The sequence below is a fragment of the Protomyctophum parallelum genome (assembly GCF_964188405.1).
Source record: "Protomyctophum parallelum genome assembly, chromosome: 22".
Lineage (NCBI taxonomy): Eukaryota > Metazoa > Chordata > Actinopteri > Myctophiformes > Myctophidae > Protomyctophum > Protomyctophum parallelum.
The window spans coordinates 18,089,215-18,110,196 of record NC_139714.1 but is presented as its reverse complement, the minus strand read 5'-3'; the positions used below and the strand labels follow the sequence as shown (position 1 = coordinate 18,110,196).

General features: G+C 44.1%; 2 protein-coding genes across 3 annotated transcripts in view; both read left to right on the top strand.

Annotated features, from left to right (window-relative positions):
* LOC310853589 (diphosphoinositol polyphosphate phosphohydrolase 3-beta-like) overlaps positions 1-9,164 on the top strand; it is a 113,380-nt gene extending 104,216 nt beyond the window's left edge. Inside the window, exon 7 of the transcript XR_014568812.1 lies at positions 9,149-9,164. The gene's annotated coding sequence lies outside the window, so the exon portion shown is untranslated. The remainder of the gene's footprint in view (positions 1-9,148) is intronic.
* rassf8b (Ras association domain family member 8b) overlaps positions 1-20,982 on the top strand; it is a 52,437-nt gene that overhangs the window by 11,692 nt on the left and 19,763 nt on the right. For both annotated transcript variants that reach the window (XM_083757968.1, XM_083757967.1), the window contains exon 2: positions 19,593-19,753. In XM_083757968.1, coding sequence (XP_083614094.1) covers positions 19,651-19,753 — 103 coding nt within the window. In that variant the 5' untranslated portion in view covers positions 19,593-19,650. The remainder of the gene's footprint in view (positions 1-19,592; positions 19,754-20,982) is intronic.

Here is a 20,982-nt window from a genome sequence, read left to right as displayed (position 1 = left end):
GTACAGCTTGATCCTTTTGACACAAACCGCAGACATAGTTGATTAACCACCCATTTTGACCTGAGATCAGATTCTAAAAATGTTTCTATGGCAGTCTTTCTTTGATTTTTCAAAAATAGCAGACCTACAAGCTCGTAGCGCGCCACTCGGTGGCGCGCTATGAGCTTGTAGATCTGCTATTTTTCAATAGCTAAAGCATAACATAATTAACTTGTGTCTCATACGGCAGTGGTTCACAACCGGTGTGGTCCTTGAGGTGGTTCCAGGTGGTCCCCAGCTCTAAATGATGGAGAGTTGGTAACAAAAACACACAAATGGACCCTTTTGGGGTCCATTTGGTTTCATTTTACGCTCTCAAGAGTTAAATTATTGCTAAACACCTGCATTACTTAACCCATTCTGACCGGGCACCCATTTTGGTGTCAGCATCATGTTATGCTTTAGCTATTGAAAAATATCAGATCTACAAGCTCATATCGCGCCACCGAGTGGCGCGATACGAGCTTGTAGGTCTGCTATTTTTGTAAAAATCGAAGAACGACTGACATTTTTAGAATCTGATCTCAGGTCAGAATGGGTTAATCAGACCAGTGTGTGTCCAGTGGAAACCTCATATGAATCTGATCTCAGGTCAGAATGGGTTAATTATATAAGAAGTCTACACACAATTAGAGAATGTAGAATAAACGTTATTTTTGATCAACGTTTGCCAGTTGTCTCTCTTAACCCATTTTGGGCGGGAACCCCTTTTGGTGTTAGCATTATGTTATGATTTAGCTATTGAAAAATAGCAGACCTACAAGTTCATAGCGCGCCACCGAGTGGCGCGCTATGAACTTGTAGGTCTGCTATTTTTGAAAAATCGAAGAACGACTGACATAGAAACATAGCTTTTTCAGAAAACTGTCAGGATGTAGAAGACATTTTTAGAATCTGATCTCAGGTCAAAATGGGTATCAACATCAATACAGCATGGAATTGTGAACACAATCAATTATCCAACGACGACAAAATATTCTTTAGTTTTGGGTCTGAGAGAGGATACTTATCTCATCAGGTCCGTGGCTCAATAAATGCCCAATAAATAAATGGACCTTGATATGAAAGGGGGTGAAAACCACTGGTCTACTGCATTCAGGGCTGTGTGGTCAGTACAGTGGTCAGTACAGTGCTGCAGAGCTGCCGTTTACGTTTAGCTCAAGCCTCTCTCTGCATACATTAAAAGGGTATAGGTTGAATAATATTAGCAGGAAACGTTTCATTTTACAGAATTAAAAGGTAATTGTTGTGGGAGAGAAGAGGGAAGTGGAAATGATGATATATCGTCGCTGTCGTGTGGAAGCCTCATATGTCCAAAACTGTTCAGGATTCAAATTCATAAATAGCCAAAGTTACAGTAGCAGATGAGCTTGTGGATCTGCGACTTTGGATGCTTCTGTGTGACGAGCATAGACTGTAAAAAATATGGACAAAGCGTTCCCCGGGTCTAACATGAACGTAAAATGAAGCCTGTAATGATATGCTAATTCCTGATGTAAGTCGCCATCTTTCTAGATCCGTTTGGTACCAGCTGGCCATTGGCTGGCTCCGTTTTGTACCAGCTGGTCATTGGCTGCCCAGACAACGAGGCGGGACTTCCCCCCCTTTTTCTCCGTTGGTTTTTATTTTGACTCGAGTGGGAGGAGAAGACTCTTGAGTGGGAGGGGAATCCCGATCATAGACTGTAACGGTAGCCACGCCCCTCAGAACATACGCGACTTTATGGTCATTTTTTTAATTAATGGGACCATAATTTTCCAAAAAGAATATTATGACATTAGAAATGAGACTTTAAACTAGTGACTGGAAGAAGAAAGTATTCATGACCATGTTTATTAAGGTAATACAGTCTAGGTGAAGTTGGGCCAAAATACATGGGCCTCTATGGAGCTATGGGGCTTTTTGGGTCCAGTCCAGCAGTCCAACAGGCCATTATATGAACTACCGATTTCAAATGAGGCTTCACGAAATATCTGGCTGACTGCCCCCCTGGTGACGAGTGACGACGTGGCGTTTCATTTACGAAAAAACTCCCCCACAAAAACTTTAAAATCTGGAGATAAGAGGTTTCCTTCCCGACAGCAAAGTTGCGATTGATTGACGCTTCACTGCGTCATCATAGCAGTGTTGATTTTGGCATTTTAATTTTAGTTTTAGTCATAAATTTGAACCCCATTGTGAACCCGGACATGTTGAGTACACCAAGGTTTTATGTTATAAATGTTTAGTATGGGTCCCCAGCATGTAGAAACTGCCAGATGCTAACTTGCATAAGAGCAATTTTCATAATTGGCATAATATGTGACCATACCATTAACAATCTATAGAAGGCAAAAAAAAGCCCAAAATGCTTTAGATTACCTCTCAAAAGGAGACATTTGTCCTGGACGTACGACTGCAATGTACCAAAAACAAAACCCAGCCAGGATCACAGCCCAGTCTTTATAGAGGTCACGGAGACGCATATAAAAATGCACAGCCTCGTATATACGCACTATAATACCACAGGTTCCCAAACACACATGCTTTATGTAGCGTGTGACACGTCAATCTAGGGGGTTTTCATGATGCTGAATCCATTCCAACCATTAGTTTTGTAAAAAAGACCACTCATTGGGATAAAAAAACGGCCCATAGCCACTTGCACACATTTGTGATGGCGACTAGCTAAGCGTCTCTCGCTCCAGCTCCATTTGCCTCAATCGTCCTGATTCGTTCAGAATTCCTCGCCGGACGACGACACAGCGAAGCATTGTTCGGAAAGACAAACAAAAAGCAAAGGCAGTCCTTAGTGATTTATTATTGTTCTTTTTGCGACGGACGGTAAGAAAGCTGAGGGTAAGACAGACAGCGGAGAGGAGGAGGCAGAGGAGAGAACGCGGTGACGAGATCTGATGCAGTCGTAGTCACAAGAAGGGTCTTCCCCCATTTTGGGGCGGAACCCATTTTCGTGTTAGCATTATGTTATGCTTTAGCTATTGAAAAATAGCAGATCTACAAGCTCATAGCATGCCACCGAGTGGCGCGCTACGAGCTTGTAGGTCTGCTATTTTTGAAAAATCGAAGAACGACTGACATAGAAACATAGCTTTTTCAGAAAACTGTCAGGATGTAGAAGACATTTATAGAATCTGATCTCAGGTCAGAATGGGTTAAGTTGTGTCATGAGGTATAACAACAGTTCTACATACTGTACACATATGCATCATAATATGGTCGTTCTTTCCATTGGAAAGATGTCATTAGTTGTTGTGTGGGTGAGGTATGAAACCCTAGAGGGACTTATAGGAGAACATCAACGTTTACACTACATACAAAATTAATGTTAATGTAATGTCATTCTTTTTATATATATATATATATATATATAAACAACACAAACAACAATTAATAAAGAAAATTGGATAACAAAAACTAGGCAAAAATATAATGTACATACTGAGCAGAAAATACAATATAGCATAGCACATAGCAATCATTCTCTTCTCTCCACACAGATAGTGTTGTTAGTCGATATCTTCTTGTGTCCATATACTATTATAATTATGGCAGGGCTCTTTTTCTGACCTGTCGGAGAGAGAAAGTTGTCTTATTTTTATGATGTTTCTGCTTCAGTAGCACATACTGTAGTGCACATAGTGAGTAGATAGGAAGAATGGGACACATGACACGTATACTGTACTGTATATATATAACCCATTCTGACCTGAGATCAGATTCTAAAAATGTCTTCTACATCCTGACAGTTTTATGAAAAAGCTATGTTTCCATGTCAGTCGTTCTTTAGATTTTTCTAAAAATAGCAGATCTACAAGCTCATAGCGCGCCACTCGGTGGCGCGCTATGAGCTTGTAGATCTGCTATTTTTCAATAGCTAAAGCGTAGCATAATGCTAACACCAAAAGGGGTTCACGCCCAAAATGGGATAAGCTACTATATGGCATAATATGTCATATTATGATGAAGGTCACAAGACGCCGTCAGACTCCCTGCCGTCACCCAGAGGCAGCGCGCACACACACACACACACACACACACACACACACACACACACACACACACACACACACACACACACACACACACACGCACACGCATGCACACCACACGCACACACAGCGCCACGTTCTCTGTTCTCTCCAAACCACTGATCCATTGGTTGTGGCTGCGTGAACCTGTGCCCAGTGGGGGGTGGGGGGGGGGGGGGGGGGGGGGAGTACTCACGTCTTGTACTTGAGAGTGTGCAATAAAGAAATACTCTCTTTTACATTTTAGGGCTCAGTACCATGTTTATATAGTTTGATAATATAAAACATTAATTTGAGGTCGTGCTATATGAAGAATAATAGTCCGGGCGGGGCAGTGAGCGAGCCTGGAGCCACAATGGAGAGCTGGGCAATCACTTCCGGGTCGGCCGGAAGAGGGCTCTTCTTCTTTGTTTTATGTCGCGCATTTCACTGGCACTGAATGGCCTCACGTTGCCGTCTATCGTAGCATTATTTATAATGCATAATAATGCACTTTATAAGGCCTATCGTATAGCGGCATGGAATCGGTTAAGTAAATGTACTTTGTTACTTTCCAGCACTGCCTGCGTCCGGGGAACGAATCACACGCCGTGATTCTGAAAATGTCACGCCCTCCTTGGGGCTTATGGGCGAGGCTTCAGGTTTAAAATCACTGACATTTTCACTTCTCCACGTTTTTGAAACGCGGGCTCTCGCTGGCATTTTTTCTCGGCTATCTCAAAGGCCGATCTGCTCCTGTGGGCTGGTCTCTGAACCACAAATCAACTTAAATGTATACAAGAATGCATCTATTCTTTGGAAAGACATTTTATTTCCCGACGTACACAAAAAAAAAAAGTTTTTTATAATTTAACTTATAGAAACGTTACTATATCAAGCTCATCCATCATTTGGGGCGTCGGTCACACGTGATCTTGAATCCCACCAATGAATGCTCCGGGATCCCACGCCTTGTTAGCATTATGTTATGCTTTAGCTATTGAAAAATAGCAGATCTACAAGCTCATAGCGCGCCACCGAGTGGCGCGCTACGAGCTTGTAGGTCTGCTATTTTTGAAAAATCGAAGAACGACTGACATAGAAACATAGCTTTTTCAGAAAACTGTCAGGATGGAGAAGACATTTATTAGAATCTGATCTCAGGTCAGAATGGGTTAATAATGTGTGTCTGATTGGCTCCTGGGCAAGCATAGTTTTACATATAGTTGCAAAAACGAGAACTGTCAATCACAGCGACTACTGGCCAATCACAGCAGGGTTTCCTGGAGCTGCGGTGGGATTCCAAATCACGCGTCAGTCACTGTAACAAATATGAACTCCAAACAAAACGCCAAAAAAATAACATTCGGTCGAGTTAAAGATGAAAAACGTGCGATAAAGGGCCTTTTGGAGATCATTTCAAGAGACCTATAACTATGAACTCACTAACAATCGTTGGTGGAATGCACACTTGCACAGTATATGGAACAAGGTAAACTTTTTACAAAACGTTACAAAAGATGCCGGGCAGAGGTGTGTTTGTATGTATGGTCTGTCAACTATGCAGCCTTTCTTTCTCAACCTGCGACTGTGAATGTGTGTGAAAACCTTCATGTTTTTGTCCTTGGGCATGAAGCAAGCAGCAATAATAATATACGTATTGATTCTCCACGTGGAGTTCATTCATGGTATGATGTGCTAAATACTCCATTGGTTTCCAAACGTTTTAGCCCGGCCGTGATCCAAAAAAGACATTTGGCTCCCTGGGACCCAAACTAGTGAAATTTGCAGATCTGCAAGCTCTGCAAGTCTCTTTGCGCCACGTTGTGAGCTTGTAGATCAGCTAGATTCACTATATATATTATTATTATTTTTTATTATTTTTGTTTTTTTCTTAATGGAATAAATTCGATGTTTCGTTGATTTATTCATGAAATCACTGTTTTGGGGTGGGGGGTGGTGTTTTATGATTTAAAAAAATAAATAAAAACTAAATGTAGATAACAAAAAATAAAGGGACCCATAAAAATTGGTCCGTGACCCAACCGTGGGTCCCGACCCAGTGTTTGGGAACCTGTGGTATTATAGTGCGTATATATGAGGCTGTGCATTTTCTCCATGACCTCTATAAAGACTGGGCTGTGATTCCAGCTGCAGGGTTTTGTTTTTGGTACATTGCAGACAGTTGTTAAGAGTCGTAAGTCCAGGACAAATGTCTCCTTTTGAGAGGTAATCTAAAGTAAACGTTCCACAGTACAAGGACAAACAAACTACTGATTATATTGTTGCTTGATCCCCGGCCTGCCACCATAAATGACGTCCTTGAATGAATGAATGAATGAATGAATGTGCTTCTGGCGACTGGCTGGCTGAATCGTGTTAACTGTTGCGGTCTGTTTGCTTGTTTCTGTGGCATGTTGCTTTTTAGAGATACGGTGAGCTGTTCAGTCACGTGAGAGAGAGACTCAGAGTAGAGTCGCTGTTTCTTCGTTTGGAAAGGAGCCAGCTTAGGTGGTTCGGGCATCTGGTTAGGATGCCTCTCGGGCGTCTCCCTAGGGAGGTCCTCGATGCACGTCCCACTGGGAGGAGACCCCCCAGGGCAGACCAAGGCGCAGTTGGAGGAAACACATCGACTCACTGGCCTTGGAACGTCTCGGGGTCCCCCAGGAGGAAGTCACTAATGTTGTTCTGGAGAGGAATGTTTGGAGCTCTCTGGTGGAGCTGTTGCCCCCGCGACCCGACTACGGATAAGCGGTTGAAGATGGATGGATGGATGTTCATCTGTGAGCGTGCCAACCAATCAGTGTGGTTGTCTGTGTGAGGTCCTCAACACAAAGCCAGGGCCTGGTTGCCATAGCGATGGGATTGTTTGCATCCAGTCATGCCAACGTCCCCCCCCCCCCCAACCTCTTTGGTGCACACACACACACACACACACACACACACACACACACACACACACACACACACACACACACACACACACACACACACACACACACACATCCACACACATGCACCCACTCCAATGGGCTCTTTTGTTTGTGTACAACTTGATAGAGTACCCCCCCCCACACACACACACACACACACACACACACACACACACACACACACACACACACACACACACACAATCTATGACCTCATCTGTGTCCCTTGAAAGAATGGTTCCAACTGTAACTGATTGCTTTCATCAGCACTTTGATTGCTCGTTCACTTTGAATGAAAAACGTCATAGCTACAGTACGGTACATTGATGATGACTTGAATAACCTTTTATAGACGGTATAGCATCCGAAACGGTTGAGTAATGACATAGTTACCGTGTGGGGGTCCCTGTACTGTACTGTACTGTACTGTACTGTACTGTACTGTACTGTACTGTACTGTACTGTACTGTACTGTACTGTACTGTACTGTACTGTACTGGCACACTCAAAACCACCATATATACAGTTAATATGTGCGTGTGTGTTTGTGTGTGTGTTAGGTTGCGTACAGGTGGTGAAAAACAGTATACTATACACGCCATTTTATACTGTATAGCGTGCTCTCTATGGCTTTGTTTGTAGGCATTTGTTTGCTCTGTGATTACAGATGATTCGGACAGGGGTCGTTCACTGGTCCAGTGTTGTAACATCAAGTACTATAGGTGGTGTAAGCGATATTGTTAAAACTAAAAGCTTTTGGTGAAAAGCTTATACTTTATATTCTGGTATAGCAATCAATTCTGTGTACTAGTTTCAGCACATTTTTATTTTAGTAGTCTCTAGAATAGTTTTCACTTAGTTTTAGTCACATGTTTAGTCGGGTACGGGCTTTAGTTCCGACATACTATTGATCCGAAACCTCAATCCCTAACCTAACCATAACCGCAAGCACGGGAGCAGCGCATGTCGGACCATCGCATTTTCACACTCCATCGCATGTCCCCGTGCTTCGGAAAAACGTGCGCACCCCGTTTAGTCACCTCGAATGTTTTAGTGTTTGGTCTAGTTTTAGTCAACTAAATATCATGAGATTTTAGTCGACTAAATCTACAGTTGATTTAGTCGACTAAAATGTATTTTGGTGGGCCAAGCTCACGTCGCGCTGCGACGCGTTGTGAGCTTGTAGATCGTCTATTTTCAGCATGCAACCAAGTGTAAAATGACGTATACTGGATCTCTTGTCCACTAGTCCCTTCCTAACATTTTTGTCTAGTTTTTATTTGTTGATGAAATTGTCAGTATATTTAGTCTTAGTTTTAGTAATCACAGGTTAGTTTTCGCCAGTGAAAAAAGGTAGTCGACGAACATTTTTCGTCTGTAGTTTTAGTCGACGAAATCAACACTGCCGCTTTGCGACACGACAGATGGAGATCCACCACTCTGCTCCAACACGTACTGTATATACGCATGCATGGTTGCACGTACAGTAGATGAAACACAGATCCCACAGTGACCCGGGAGGCCCAGTTATGTCCACACCCTGATTTTCTTGCCTCCTTGAGGCACGGAGGGAATGTTGTTCATAGCGGGGAAGGAGAGTGAAGTCAAAGTCTAAGTTTAGCTCAAAGAACTGCAGGCCAGACACGATGGTCGCTGACCGTATAGGAAAAACATGGCAGTGTGAAGTCCAGGTGCTAAACCTGCTGCTGTGAGCTTTTTGAGCGGTGCAACCACTCCAAGGAACAGCAATGTCCGTGTCCGCCTATGTATGTGACGTTAATGAGCACGAGTATGACTATGAGTACCAGTAGGGGCGCTGTTGTGCCAGAAACAGAGAGAGATAGTGCTGTACTGTTGCCTGCTAATGAGAGAGAGAGAGAGAGAGAGAGAGAGAGAGAGAGAGAGAGAGAGAGAGAGAGAGAGAGAGAGATGAATGAGGTGACAGACAAAAGGTTTTAAACAAAGAGGGGGGGAAACTGTAGTCTTAGTTCATCCCATCGAGGATGCACACACGCAGAGACAACAAAACATACTCTCCCCATGCCGACGGCTGGTGGAGACAACAAAACATACTCTCCCCATGCCGACGGCTGGTGGAGACAACAAAACATACTCTCTCCAACATGCCTTCGGCTGGTGGAGACGATACTCCATGTGAGAGAGGAGGAGGAACTGAGGAAATGTGGTTCCAGAGAAATCCCAAGTTCCCTGTGATGCGGCCGGGGTCCCGTTCTCCATTACGGCGGTGGGCGTTAGTATGTATGCCCCCAGACACAGTTTAACCCATTCTGACCTGAGATCAGATTCTAAAAATGACTTCTACATCCTGACAGTTTTCTGAAAAAGCTATGTTTCTATGTCAGTCGTTCTTCGATTTAAAAAAAATAGCAGACCTACAAGCTCGTAGATGCTATGAGCTTGTAGATATGAGCTTGAGCTTGTAGATCTGCTATTTTTCAATAGCTAAAGCATAGCGTAATGCTAACACCAAAAGGGGTTCCCGCCCAAAATAGGTTAATGTCAAGTCTCTGCCCCCTCCCCCTGCATATAAACCACACGCACACGCACACGCAAGCACGTTGGGGCGATGCACGCACGCACACACACACAGCAGTGACAGCAACTGTACGTTCATGGTTGTAATTCTGTTACTGTCGTAAACGTTATGAGAGTTCAGATTTATGCAATTTTATGATTCATTTATGATACCCATGTCCTTGCATAATATATATAACATTATATACGATCCAAAATGTAAAAAGAATTACAAAAATAATACAAAACTATCTTTTCCCCCTTGGAAATGTTTGAATCTCAGATGTTTGTTCTTCAGACTCCCCGGCCTTAAGCAGAGTGCATGTGTTTGCATAATGAATAGAGACCGTCTGATTAGTGAGCTAATGGTCGTATTAATAATAAGACATACATCACAGGAACAGCTGTTGATGATCTATGTTTCTTTGCGTCTGGCAGACTTGGCACGTTTAGTGACAGTTGGAGGGAGTCTCGTACAGTACGTACAGTGAGAGTTATATCTTTCCCACAGTATCGCTATTTTATTGAAAAGGTCACCCTAGTTATGGGCAGCATCGCCCCCAACGTCGCAGTAAGACATATTGAAAAGGTGACCCTATAGTTATGGGCAGCATCGCCCCAACGTCGCAGTAAGACATATTGAAAAGGTGACCCTATAGTTATGGGCAGCATCGCCCCAACGTCGCAGTTAGACATATTGAAAAGGTGACCCTATAGTTATGGGCAGCATCGCCCCAACGTCGCAGTAAGACATATTGAAAAGGTGACCCTATAGTTATGGGCAGCATCGCCCCCAACGTCACAGTTAGACATATTGAAAAGGTGACCCTATAGTTATGGGCAGCATCACCCAAACGTCGCAGTTAGACATATTGAAAAGGTGACCCTATAGTTATGGGCAGCATCGCCCCAACGTCGCAGTAAGACATATTGAAAAGGAGACCCTATAGTTATGGGCAGCATCGCCCCAACGTCGCAGTTAGACATATTGAAAAGGTGACCCTATAGTTATGGGCAGCATCGCCCAAACGTCGCAGTTAGACATATTGAAAAGGTGACCCTATAGTTATGGGCAGCATCGCCCAAACGTCGCAGTTAGACATATTGAAAAGGTGACCCTATAGTTATGGGCAGCATCGCCCAAACGTCGCAGTTAGACATATTGAAAAGGTGACCCTATAGTTATGGGCAGCATCGCCCCCAACGTCACAGTTAGACATATTGAAAAGGTGACCCTATAGTTATGGGCAGCATCACCCAAACGTTGCAGTTAGACATATTGAAAAGGTGACCCTATAGTTATGGGCAGCATCGCCCCAACGTTGCAGTTAAACATATTGAAAAAGGTGCAGAACAGCGTTATGAAATGTAATCAATCAATATAACAAAATCACACCTGTGTGAAGTGAGTGGTGCAACTCCGTGTGGGGGTCCCCGGAAGTTCCAGACCTGCAGGACCACAGCCAGGGTCCTGGCCCGGTTCCGGGGAGACGCCACACGTCCGAAACGGTATAGAAATGAGAGAGTTACCGTGTGGGGGTCCCTCTACTGTACTGTACTGTACTGTACTGTACTGTACTGTACTGTACTGTACTGTACTGTACTGTACTGTACTGTACTGTACTGTACTGTACTGTACTATATATATATATATATATATATATATATATATATACAGTTAATATGTGCGTTGTGTGTTTGTGTGTTTGTTAGGTTGCGCACAGGTGGTGAAAAACAACCATGCTATTTTCGTGCTCATACCCAGACACCCAGGCAGGCAGCCACATAGCTCCGTAAGGGAGTGGTTGCACCACTCAAAAATCACACCAGTGTGAAGTGAGGGGGCGCTCTAATCATGGTACAGACTCATGCAGAACAGCGTTATGAAATGTAATCAATAGACATAAAACAAAATCACACCTGTGTGAAGTGAGGGGTTCCCAGCGACATACCCAGCCGACACATACAGTACAGCATGGCGTAAATTCTCCATTTATTGTCGATGGCATTTTTAATGTTTGTGTTCAGAAAACACAAACATTAAAATCATATAGCTGTGTATAGGAGGAGGGGCTAGCAACCCCTCAAAAATCACACCTGTGTGAAGTGAGGAGCGCTGTTATCATCATCCATCGTCCTACATCATCCCATTCCGGCCAATAAATCACAATTTACGTCCTCACCTTTCTCTTCATTGTTTGCGTTTATGTATTGTTTGTGTTAGGTGTTTATGTATTGTTGGTGTTTATGTATTGTTTGTGTTTACACAATGGCCATTCATTTTAATTATTTTTTAATATTTTTTATCCCACGATTTTGTAGCCCATTTTTCACCCCTGTGTCAATTATCTAATGTGATCCTGGGCTCTACACACCCTCCACCAACCTGGGGAGAGCAACGGACTTGATCTCATGCTTCCTTCATGCCTGAGTGTCCAAGTTGATCCTTTACACCTGACAGTGGAGAGTTTCCCTGGTTGGACGTAGCGCGTGGAAGGAACACGTTATTCCAACCAGTTCCTTTCCCCTCCATCAGGCACACCGGTAGTTTAGAGACCAGGATTACTGCATGTTTTTTGTGAGGGTACCTACCCTAGGGGGCACAGGGAGAACATGCAAACCCACACATTAATTTTCAATGGCATTCAACACACACCTTCAAAGCTCTCTCTCTCTCTCTCTCTCTCTCTCTCTCTCTCTCCACTCGTCTCTTGCATTGATGAGGCCATGATTGTATTTGTGTCGTAGCCGGGCGAATGACTTCAGAACGTATTCTCTCACTGTGTGTGTGTGTATTATGATAGACTCTTATTTATGTGTCTCAACTACAGTGTGACAACTAAATTAAAGCGCGGTGCGATGTCAATAATATTGAACATTATTACAGCAACATTTCATTACTGCGACATTTCCCACTGCAGTGAAAAGGAACAGTGTTTGTGATATGCTGTTTGTAATGCAGCCGTGTTTGTCCTCCACAGTCAGGGACCAATGCGTCCGAAGTAAATAACTTCAAAATGATTAGCCTACTGTACATACTGCACCTGTATGAGAAGAATGAAAGAAAGGGGGCACGGTGGCACAGTTGGTAATTCTGTCGTCTCACAGCTAGAAGGTCCTGGGTTGGATTCCCGCTGGGGACACTGTGGGCGCTGGCGGCGTGTTCTCTCCTCCGTGTCATCAGTGCCCATACCCGAGGCGGGGTTGGCGAAAGGGCCTTTCTGTGTGGAGTTTGCATGTTCTCCCTGTGCCCCCTAGGGTAGGTACCCTCACAAAAAACATGCAGTAATCCTGGTCTCTAAACTGCCTCCCCCTGGCGCGCCTGATGGAGGGGAAAGGAACTGGTTGGAATAACGTGTTCCTTCCACGCGCTACGTCCAACCAGGGAAACTCCCCCCCCTGTCAGGTGTAAAGGAGCGACTTGGACACTCATGCATGAAGGAAGCATGAGTTCAAGTCCGTTGCTCTCCCCAGGTTGGCGGAGAGTGTGTAGAGCCCAGGATCACATTAGATAATTGACATACAGGGGTGAAAAATGGGTTACAAAATCATGAAGAAAAAAAGAAAAAAAGAAAAGTAGTCATCTGAAATGTTTTAGTCTACTCAATGTACAGCAACTAAACTGGCAGCGGAACTGTATTTTGGCAGTGCCTTGATGGCGTCGTAATGCCTGATTTTACGCTTGGTTCCGTGCTGAAAATAGCCGATCTGCCATTTTCAGAACTCACCCAAACATAAATTGACATTAGTTGTGCTGGATCTCTTCTCCACTACTCGTCCCTCCCTAACATTCTAGTCTAGTTTTGATTTGTTGACGGAATTGTCTTTGCGTTGTCTAATGTATTTTAGTCTTAGTTTTAGTCACCATGGCGTGGTTTTTATTGAGTTTTTATTTATTTACTCCACCCATATCCATCCAACCAACTCAACCGACCACTGACTCCACCCACATCCGACCACTGACTCCACCCATATCCGACCACTGACTCCACCCACATCCGGCCACTGACTCCACCCATATCCGACCACTGACTCCACCCACAAACGACCACTGACTCCACCCACATCCGGCCACTGACTCCACCCATATCCGACCACTGACTCCACCCATATCCGACCACTGACTCCACCCATATCAGACCACTGACTCCACCCATATCCGACCACTGACTCCACCCACAAACGACCACTGACTCCACCCACATCCGGCCACTGACTCCACCCATATCCGACCACTGACTCCACCCATATCCGACCACTGACTCCACCCATATCAGACCACTGACTCCACCCATATCCGACCACTGACTCCACCCACATCCGACCACTGACTCCACCCATATCCGACCACTGACTCCACCCACATCCGGCCACTGACTCCACCCATATCCGACCACTGACTCCACCCACAAACGACCACTGACTCCACCCACATCCGGCCACTGACTCCACCCATATCCGGCCACTGACTCCACCCATATCCGACCACTGACTCCACCCATATCCGACCACTGACTCCACCCATATCCGGCCACTGACTCCACCCATATCCGACCACTGACTCCGCCCATATCCATCCATCCACGAAGCCTCTCAACTCAAGCCTCTTCATCCCCTCTTCTGTATGACTCATCTCATTTCTCATTATTCATCTTCCCCTCCATATTTTCAGCACTATTACTCTACCTTTTCCACCAGTCCCCCCACTTCTCCCCCCCTTCTCCCTCTCCCCCCATATCCCTCGTTCCCTCTACAGTATACTGAACTGTATTCATGGGAGAGCCTTTATGAGGCATCTGGTGTGTGTGCGTGTGTGTGTGTGTGTGTGTGTGCGTGTGTGTGTGTGTGCGTGTGTGTGCGTTGTGCTTGCAGCGAACATAGCATTCTGCAGTAAACTGTCTCCGGTTACAAATCATCCCGTTTTCACGCTAAACGCTGGCCTTGCCTTTTATCAGTTCCCTCCTTTAGGGGGAAAAGACGAGTGGAGCGCAGGGGATAAGAGATGCGTGCGTGTGTGTGTGCGTGTGTGCGTGCCAGAGTGCCAGAGTGCCAGAGTGAAAGTGTGTGTGGTTTTGGTCGGGTTCCAGTTTGTTATGAAGATGGAAGGGCTTTAAAAGCGTTACAAAAAGAGGTCACTGGCCTGCACTCGAGTCAGGGATCACAGCTCAGCTTAGAGGGCAGTCCAGAGAACCGAGGCGTGCACGCACTCATGCACGCACGCACGCACACACCGCCTCGCGCATTCACATTCACACTCACGACACGCATAACTCTGCATTCTCGCACCTACTGTATGAGTGACAACTTTACGAGTATGAATGTGGAATGGGTACTCACACACACACACACACACACACACACACGCGCGCGCAGAGTACGCACGGAGTTACAACAGAGAAGTCAGAACATTAAGCATCTGCTCTGCTGTGCTCCGCTGCCTTGGACCTTGCTGTCACCCGCCTCTTGCCAGCTTGGTAATGGCTGTACCCCCCCCCCCCCCCCCCTCTCCCCCCACACACACACACCCTGCCTGCCGAGGTCCTTGTGTCAGCACTTTTGAAAATGGCGTTCCGTGCGTGTGTGTGCACGTGCGAGAGAGACGCAGCCCGCCGGCGTCCGCTGGAAGCTTTCCTTCTTTCCCGCGTCGCCGCCTGGCACCGACGAAATGAGAAATGAAAGAAAAGAGAGAAAATTGGATGAATGAGTGGAAGGTCTGCAGGAGCGGAGTCACTCGCGGCCTTACACACACGCACGCACAAACGAACGAACGCACGCAGGCACGCACACACAAACACGCACGCACACACACACACACAGTGCACCGCACACTCTTGGGTTCTCTCATTAGCGGGGCTCAACAGCTGTAACAGAGATCTTGTGGTGTCGTGTAATGTGTATGTTTCATGCCGATACAGACGGTCTACAGGCTCAATGCACTTCTTTAGAATCCTGCACATTTTTGCTTCATACTGTAAATGTATGATACATAATTATGGCACGTACAGTAAGTTGTCCATTCTATTACTTACATTTTTTTATCCCACAATTTTGTAACCAATTTTTTTTCACCCGGTGCCAATTTGCCTATAAGCTGGGCGCTATATATATATACACTCTCCCTCTGCCAACCCGGGGAGAGCCCCGAACAGAGCTCATGCTTCTTTCAATGCACGAGGAGTGAGCAGGCTGCTGTGGCTGCTGTATAGGCTGTATATGTGTGGAAGAACACGTTATTGAGCGTCGCAGTCCCTCCCCCTTTCAGAACAACGAGTGGTCCAGGTAATGAATCCCAATGCATTTTTCCCAAAGGCATTTCTTAAATTATTTATTTAAAGACCTTTTAAGCGTCGTACAAAGCCAACTCTTGTCGTGACAAATCATGACAACAACACACAATATTTTGGACCAAACAAACAATTACAAAGAAGAAAAACAACAACAAAAGTGTTGTAACCTGCCGTCTTTTTCTACTTTCTAATTATTTGTTTGTCCCGAAAAATTGTGTTTGTTGTCATGATTTGTCACGACAAGAGTTGGCTTCGTACGACGCTTAAAAGGTCTTTAAATAAAAATATTAAGAAATGCCTATGGGAAAAATGCATTGGGATTCATTTCCTGGACCACTCGTTGTTCTGAAAGGGGGAGGGACTGCGACGCTCTATTCCCATAGACATACAGTATATAAAGGCTAGATGTCTCTGACGTATAGTTCTCCCGGCGGCCATCTTGCTGAGGGGCTACAGTACAGTACAGTATGTTCAACGGCAGCTCAAACTAAAACAGTCATAACGCCCTCAAATCTTGATGGATTTACAAACGGGTTGGTTTATTACAAACGTTGTCAACGTGGCTATATTAGGGGTGTCAAAAATAGAATCGCGATTCCCGTTATGAACGATTCAAAATCGATTAATACTTTCCAAAAATATTTTATTTTATTTTTTATTTTTCTATTTTTTTGGTTACAGTTACAGGAGTTTTCACTACATGGTGTCTGTGATATGAAATGTAAGCTTACCCTAATCACAGTAAACATGTCTTCAGTCATTCTCAAGTTACTGTAGTCACTTCAGTTCATGTAGGCTGTCATTGTATTTTCTGTGAATTAACTGTGAGTTAAAGTTTAACCCAGTGATCCCCAGCCATTTTAATTTCACTGACCCCCAAATTAAATGTATATGAATTAGCCTAGGGTGACAGGGTCCTAGGCCATTCTATTAGGATTTTCATGTTACAGACATGTTCACAATATTTTATATTAAACAGCAGCTACTTATATTTTGTCATTTAAAGCTGTGATTATTTATTTAATAAGCACTGTTCTGAACCAATGTTCGCCTTGAAATAAAAAATAATAATCATCCTTTAAGCTAAAATAATGATGACCGGGGACTTAAATGTATTGTTTTAATTGATGGCCTTCATGCCCTGGCACTCGGCCTTTGTGCCCTCAAAAAGTTGACCACACTAAAGGCCAAGTGGCCTTGCCCCTAAAAGGATGAAATTCCGGGCCTGGGTGCCGTGCTATGAGCTTGTAGATCTGCTTTAAAACACCAAAAGGTGTTAATACCAATACTTTCGTACTTTTACTTGGGTACATTTTTATTCCTGCACTTTCACTTGTAACGGAGTAGTCCTACATTGCAGTATATCGATACTTTTACTTGAGTAACAAACATTTGAGTACGTTTCCCACCACTGCTCTTCCAAAACACCTGACACCACTCATAGTGCGGGCGAAGATCGCACGATGATTGATAACGACATAACGATTGATATAATTGCCCCATCTGGCGTGCGGCGTAGCGACATCATTCCTCCACACAGAGGGAATGTGCCAGCTCAGCTCAGCTCAGGGAGAAACGATGGATAATTCCACCACAGCCCTCTCTGGAGAGAGAGAGGATTGTTCTGTCGCATCATATCGTGTACCTTATCTACCCCGGTGATGTATTGAATTAAAGTTCAATTTAAAAGATGTAGCTCCTGCTTTTATCGTCCAGAAAATCATTGTAGTGAGTAAAGGCTCGTATTGAATTGAGGCTGCAAAGCATTTAAAAAACACTATGGAATTATCAGCGGAATATGTTTTATATTAGTAGGTTTAAGTTGTCCGCATATGACTCTTGCACAGTCTGTTTGTCTCTATATTTAAAAGAAGTATTGTTGCGACCACAGGTCGCATTTACTATGAAATCGTACATTTTTGTCCGTCCGTCTGTCCGTCACTCAAAATCCCCATACATGGGAAAGCTTCCATAAATGGATAGCTCCAGAGTGAAAAGACTTGTCTGATAGTAAAAACAGAGAGATGGGTCTGTGTCCGCGACTGACGTAATGGTGTCGTTTTCAAAGTATCAGTTATTAGTGCAGCCGTGCCCGGCAGCCGGCGAGAACTAGGGTTCTCAACAGGCCCGGAGATTAACACCTTTACTGCGGTATACATCATTATAATAGCTCCCTTTCTTCAGTGCCCATGATTACACTAACCTTTTAATGAATCAAGGCGTCGTAATACCTCCATATCATGAAAGTCCCGCTGAAATAGTCCCATGGTTTGTTACCGAGTCGATAAATATTTTCCACCGGAGCTATGCTAAACAACAACACAGAGCAGCGACATACCAAAGCCTACACAGGTTGTGCAGTCGACGCGCTGTGATTGGCCAGTCGCTGTGATTGACAGCCTAAACCTAACCTTAACCTCAGTAAAACTATACCTAAACCTAACCCTAACCTCAAGAAAATGTAACCCTAACCTTAACCTCAAGAAAACTATACCTAAACCTAACCCTAACCGTAACCTCAGTAAACTTAACTTGCCCAGGGGCGTGGTTATAAACACAACCCATGTAGGAATTAGTATGTAGCCACAGAGCATAGCCAGATGGATGCAGCCGTGAAACTCTGTTGACTTGCATTGGCCTCAGTTTCCCAGAAGCCCTTGCAAGCCAGTGAATTAAACGTATAAAACACGAGGTGTGACCATATGGAGGGATGGGTGACTAACTGACGGTCGGACAGACGGGAGATGTAGGCGACCTATGGTCGCAATATCTCTTTCAGGTTATCCATTCTCCTCTATGCTCTCCAGTGTGATCCTAGTTTTCAACCGTTCCATTAGGTCTGTCACAATTATTACACAATTGCCTAATCGCAATTAATGAACACAATCGTCAAAATCGTTTCCATGCTGATTCTTTTTTTATATAGGTTTAATTTTTTTCTTTTAAATAGCAGATCTACGAGATGCGATACGTTGTGTTCTTGTAGAACGACTTTTTCCACTTTTAATGTTCTTTATTTTAAGTATGAACTAAGTGATTAAATATTTCATTTAATTTCTTTATATGTTTAGGTTATTCGTCATATATGCCCTGTGCAACTTCAAAGCAGTGTTGTTTTTGGCAGCAAATTTCTATTTTAGTTTTAGTCAGTCTTTAATAGTTTTCACTTAGTTTTAGTCACATTTTAGTCACCCGGAATGTTTTAGTGTTGGTCTAAATATAACATTTTAGTTGACTAAATATACAGGTGATTTAGTCGACTAAAATGTGTTTTGGTGGGCCTTGATGCCGTCAAAATGGCAGATTTTATACTTGCTGAAAATAGCCGATCTACAAGCTCACAACGTGTCGCGTTGAGCTTGTAGATCGGCTATTTTCAGCATGCAACCAAGTGTAAAATGACTTATTTTACTTCTACTGGATCTCTTGTCCACTAGTCTCTTCCTAACATTTTAGTCCAGTTTGTTGATTTGTTGACGAAATTGTTACTATTTTAGTCTTAGTTTTAGTCACCATAGTTTTCATGTAGTTTCCATTTAGTTTTCGTCAGTGAAAAAATGCAGTCGACGAAAACATTTTGTCTTAGTTTTAGTCAACGAAAACAAGTGTGCTTCAAAGCCTAAAAGCCAAAACAGAAATATAATTTTATTCATTATGTTAATATGTTCCAGCGACGGCGTGTTCAATGACAACGCAATTATATTATTCATCGCAATTAGTTATGTGACAATTAACCGTCATGTAAAAAACGGTGAAGGCCCTAACTCTTCCCTATTCTTCTTCTTTCCTAGGATGTCCAGGAGAGTTCAGTTATAGCGCCCCCGTGTGGTGTGGAGGAATGAGGCCATCATGGAGCTGAAAGTGTGGGTGGACGGCGTTCAACGCATCGTCTGTGGAGTCACCGAGTTCACCACATGCCAGGAAGTGGTCATCGCTCTGGCTCAGGCCATCGGTGAGTTGAGTCACATGCCAGGAAGTGGTCATCGCTCTGGCCGAGTGGAATAGTATGAGAGTGGCGACACTAGCGTTGACTCCCATTGTAACAATGGAATGCGGAAGTGCTCCTTCTATCTCAATGGGATAGTCGGTAAGATGCCAGGCCACCCGGCAGAGAAACCTAATTTCGGCCTACTCATTAAATAAGTGCCATTTGGTTGTGTTTGTTTTTGTACCTCCAAACATCCTCAGACAACCTTGTTCTAAACTGTCCATGGAACATTCCAGTGACCAGTGCCGTGTGCTGTTCGGCTAGCAGATGCGTTCGGCTATAGAGCGAGAGTTTCATGACGACGCCGGGCCCAGGAAATGAATCCCAATGCATTTTTCCTATAGACATTTTAAAAAGTATTTATTTAAAGACCTTTTAAGCGTCGTACGAAGCCAACTCGAGTCGTGACAAATCGTGACAACAAACACAATATTTTGGACCAAACAAATAATTACAAAGAAGAAAAACAACAACATCTTGTACTTTCTAATTCTTTGTTTGGCCCAAAACATTGTGTTTATTGTCATGATTTGTCACGACAAGAGTTGGCTTTGTCCGCGGCGTAAACGTCTTTAAATAAATACTTTTCTGAAAAGTATATGAGGAAAATGAACAGGGATTTCTTTTCTGGGTCTCTCGAGGGGGCGGGACTGCGACCCTCTATTGTTGGAAGAACTGTCTAAGAACTGTCTAAGAACTGTCGAACGTTAACACCGGCAAGGCGTAGTGCTTAAGACGTCATTTGGTTCTTATATTGACATGCCAAATAAGGCGAAACGACAATGTTCTTGTTGGGTTGGTGCACGCGGCAGGCTTTACGGGGGAATGATCAAACTGTACACTTTAAAAGCTGGTGCTCTCGTAGATCCTCCAAAAATAACGGGATAACACAGAGGAGCAAGAGAGAATGAGTCACCCATGAATTATTGAACATGTGGTCTTGTATCAATCACTCGGTGAACAGAGCACGAGATGTGTACCGTCTCGGCTGGTTGGGGGTTCGATTCCCGCGGGTTCTGTTCTGACTGTGTGCGCTCTGCACACGAGTGACATTTCCTGACTAAAATATTTACAGTGTGCTTTTGTAATGGTCGATCACAACTACCTTTTACGTTTTGGATACAATTTTGCGAAAAGCTGCTCTACCTCTGCTGGGAGAGCTCCAGGCGGGACCTCTTCTCTGAGCTACTAAA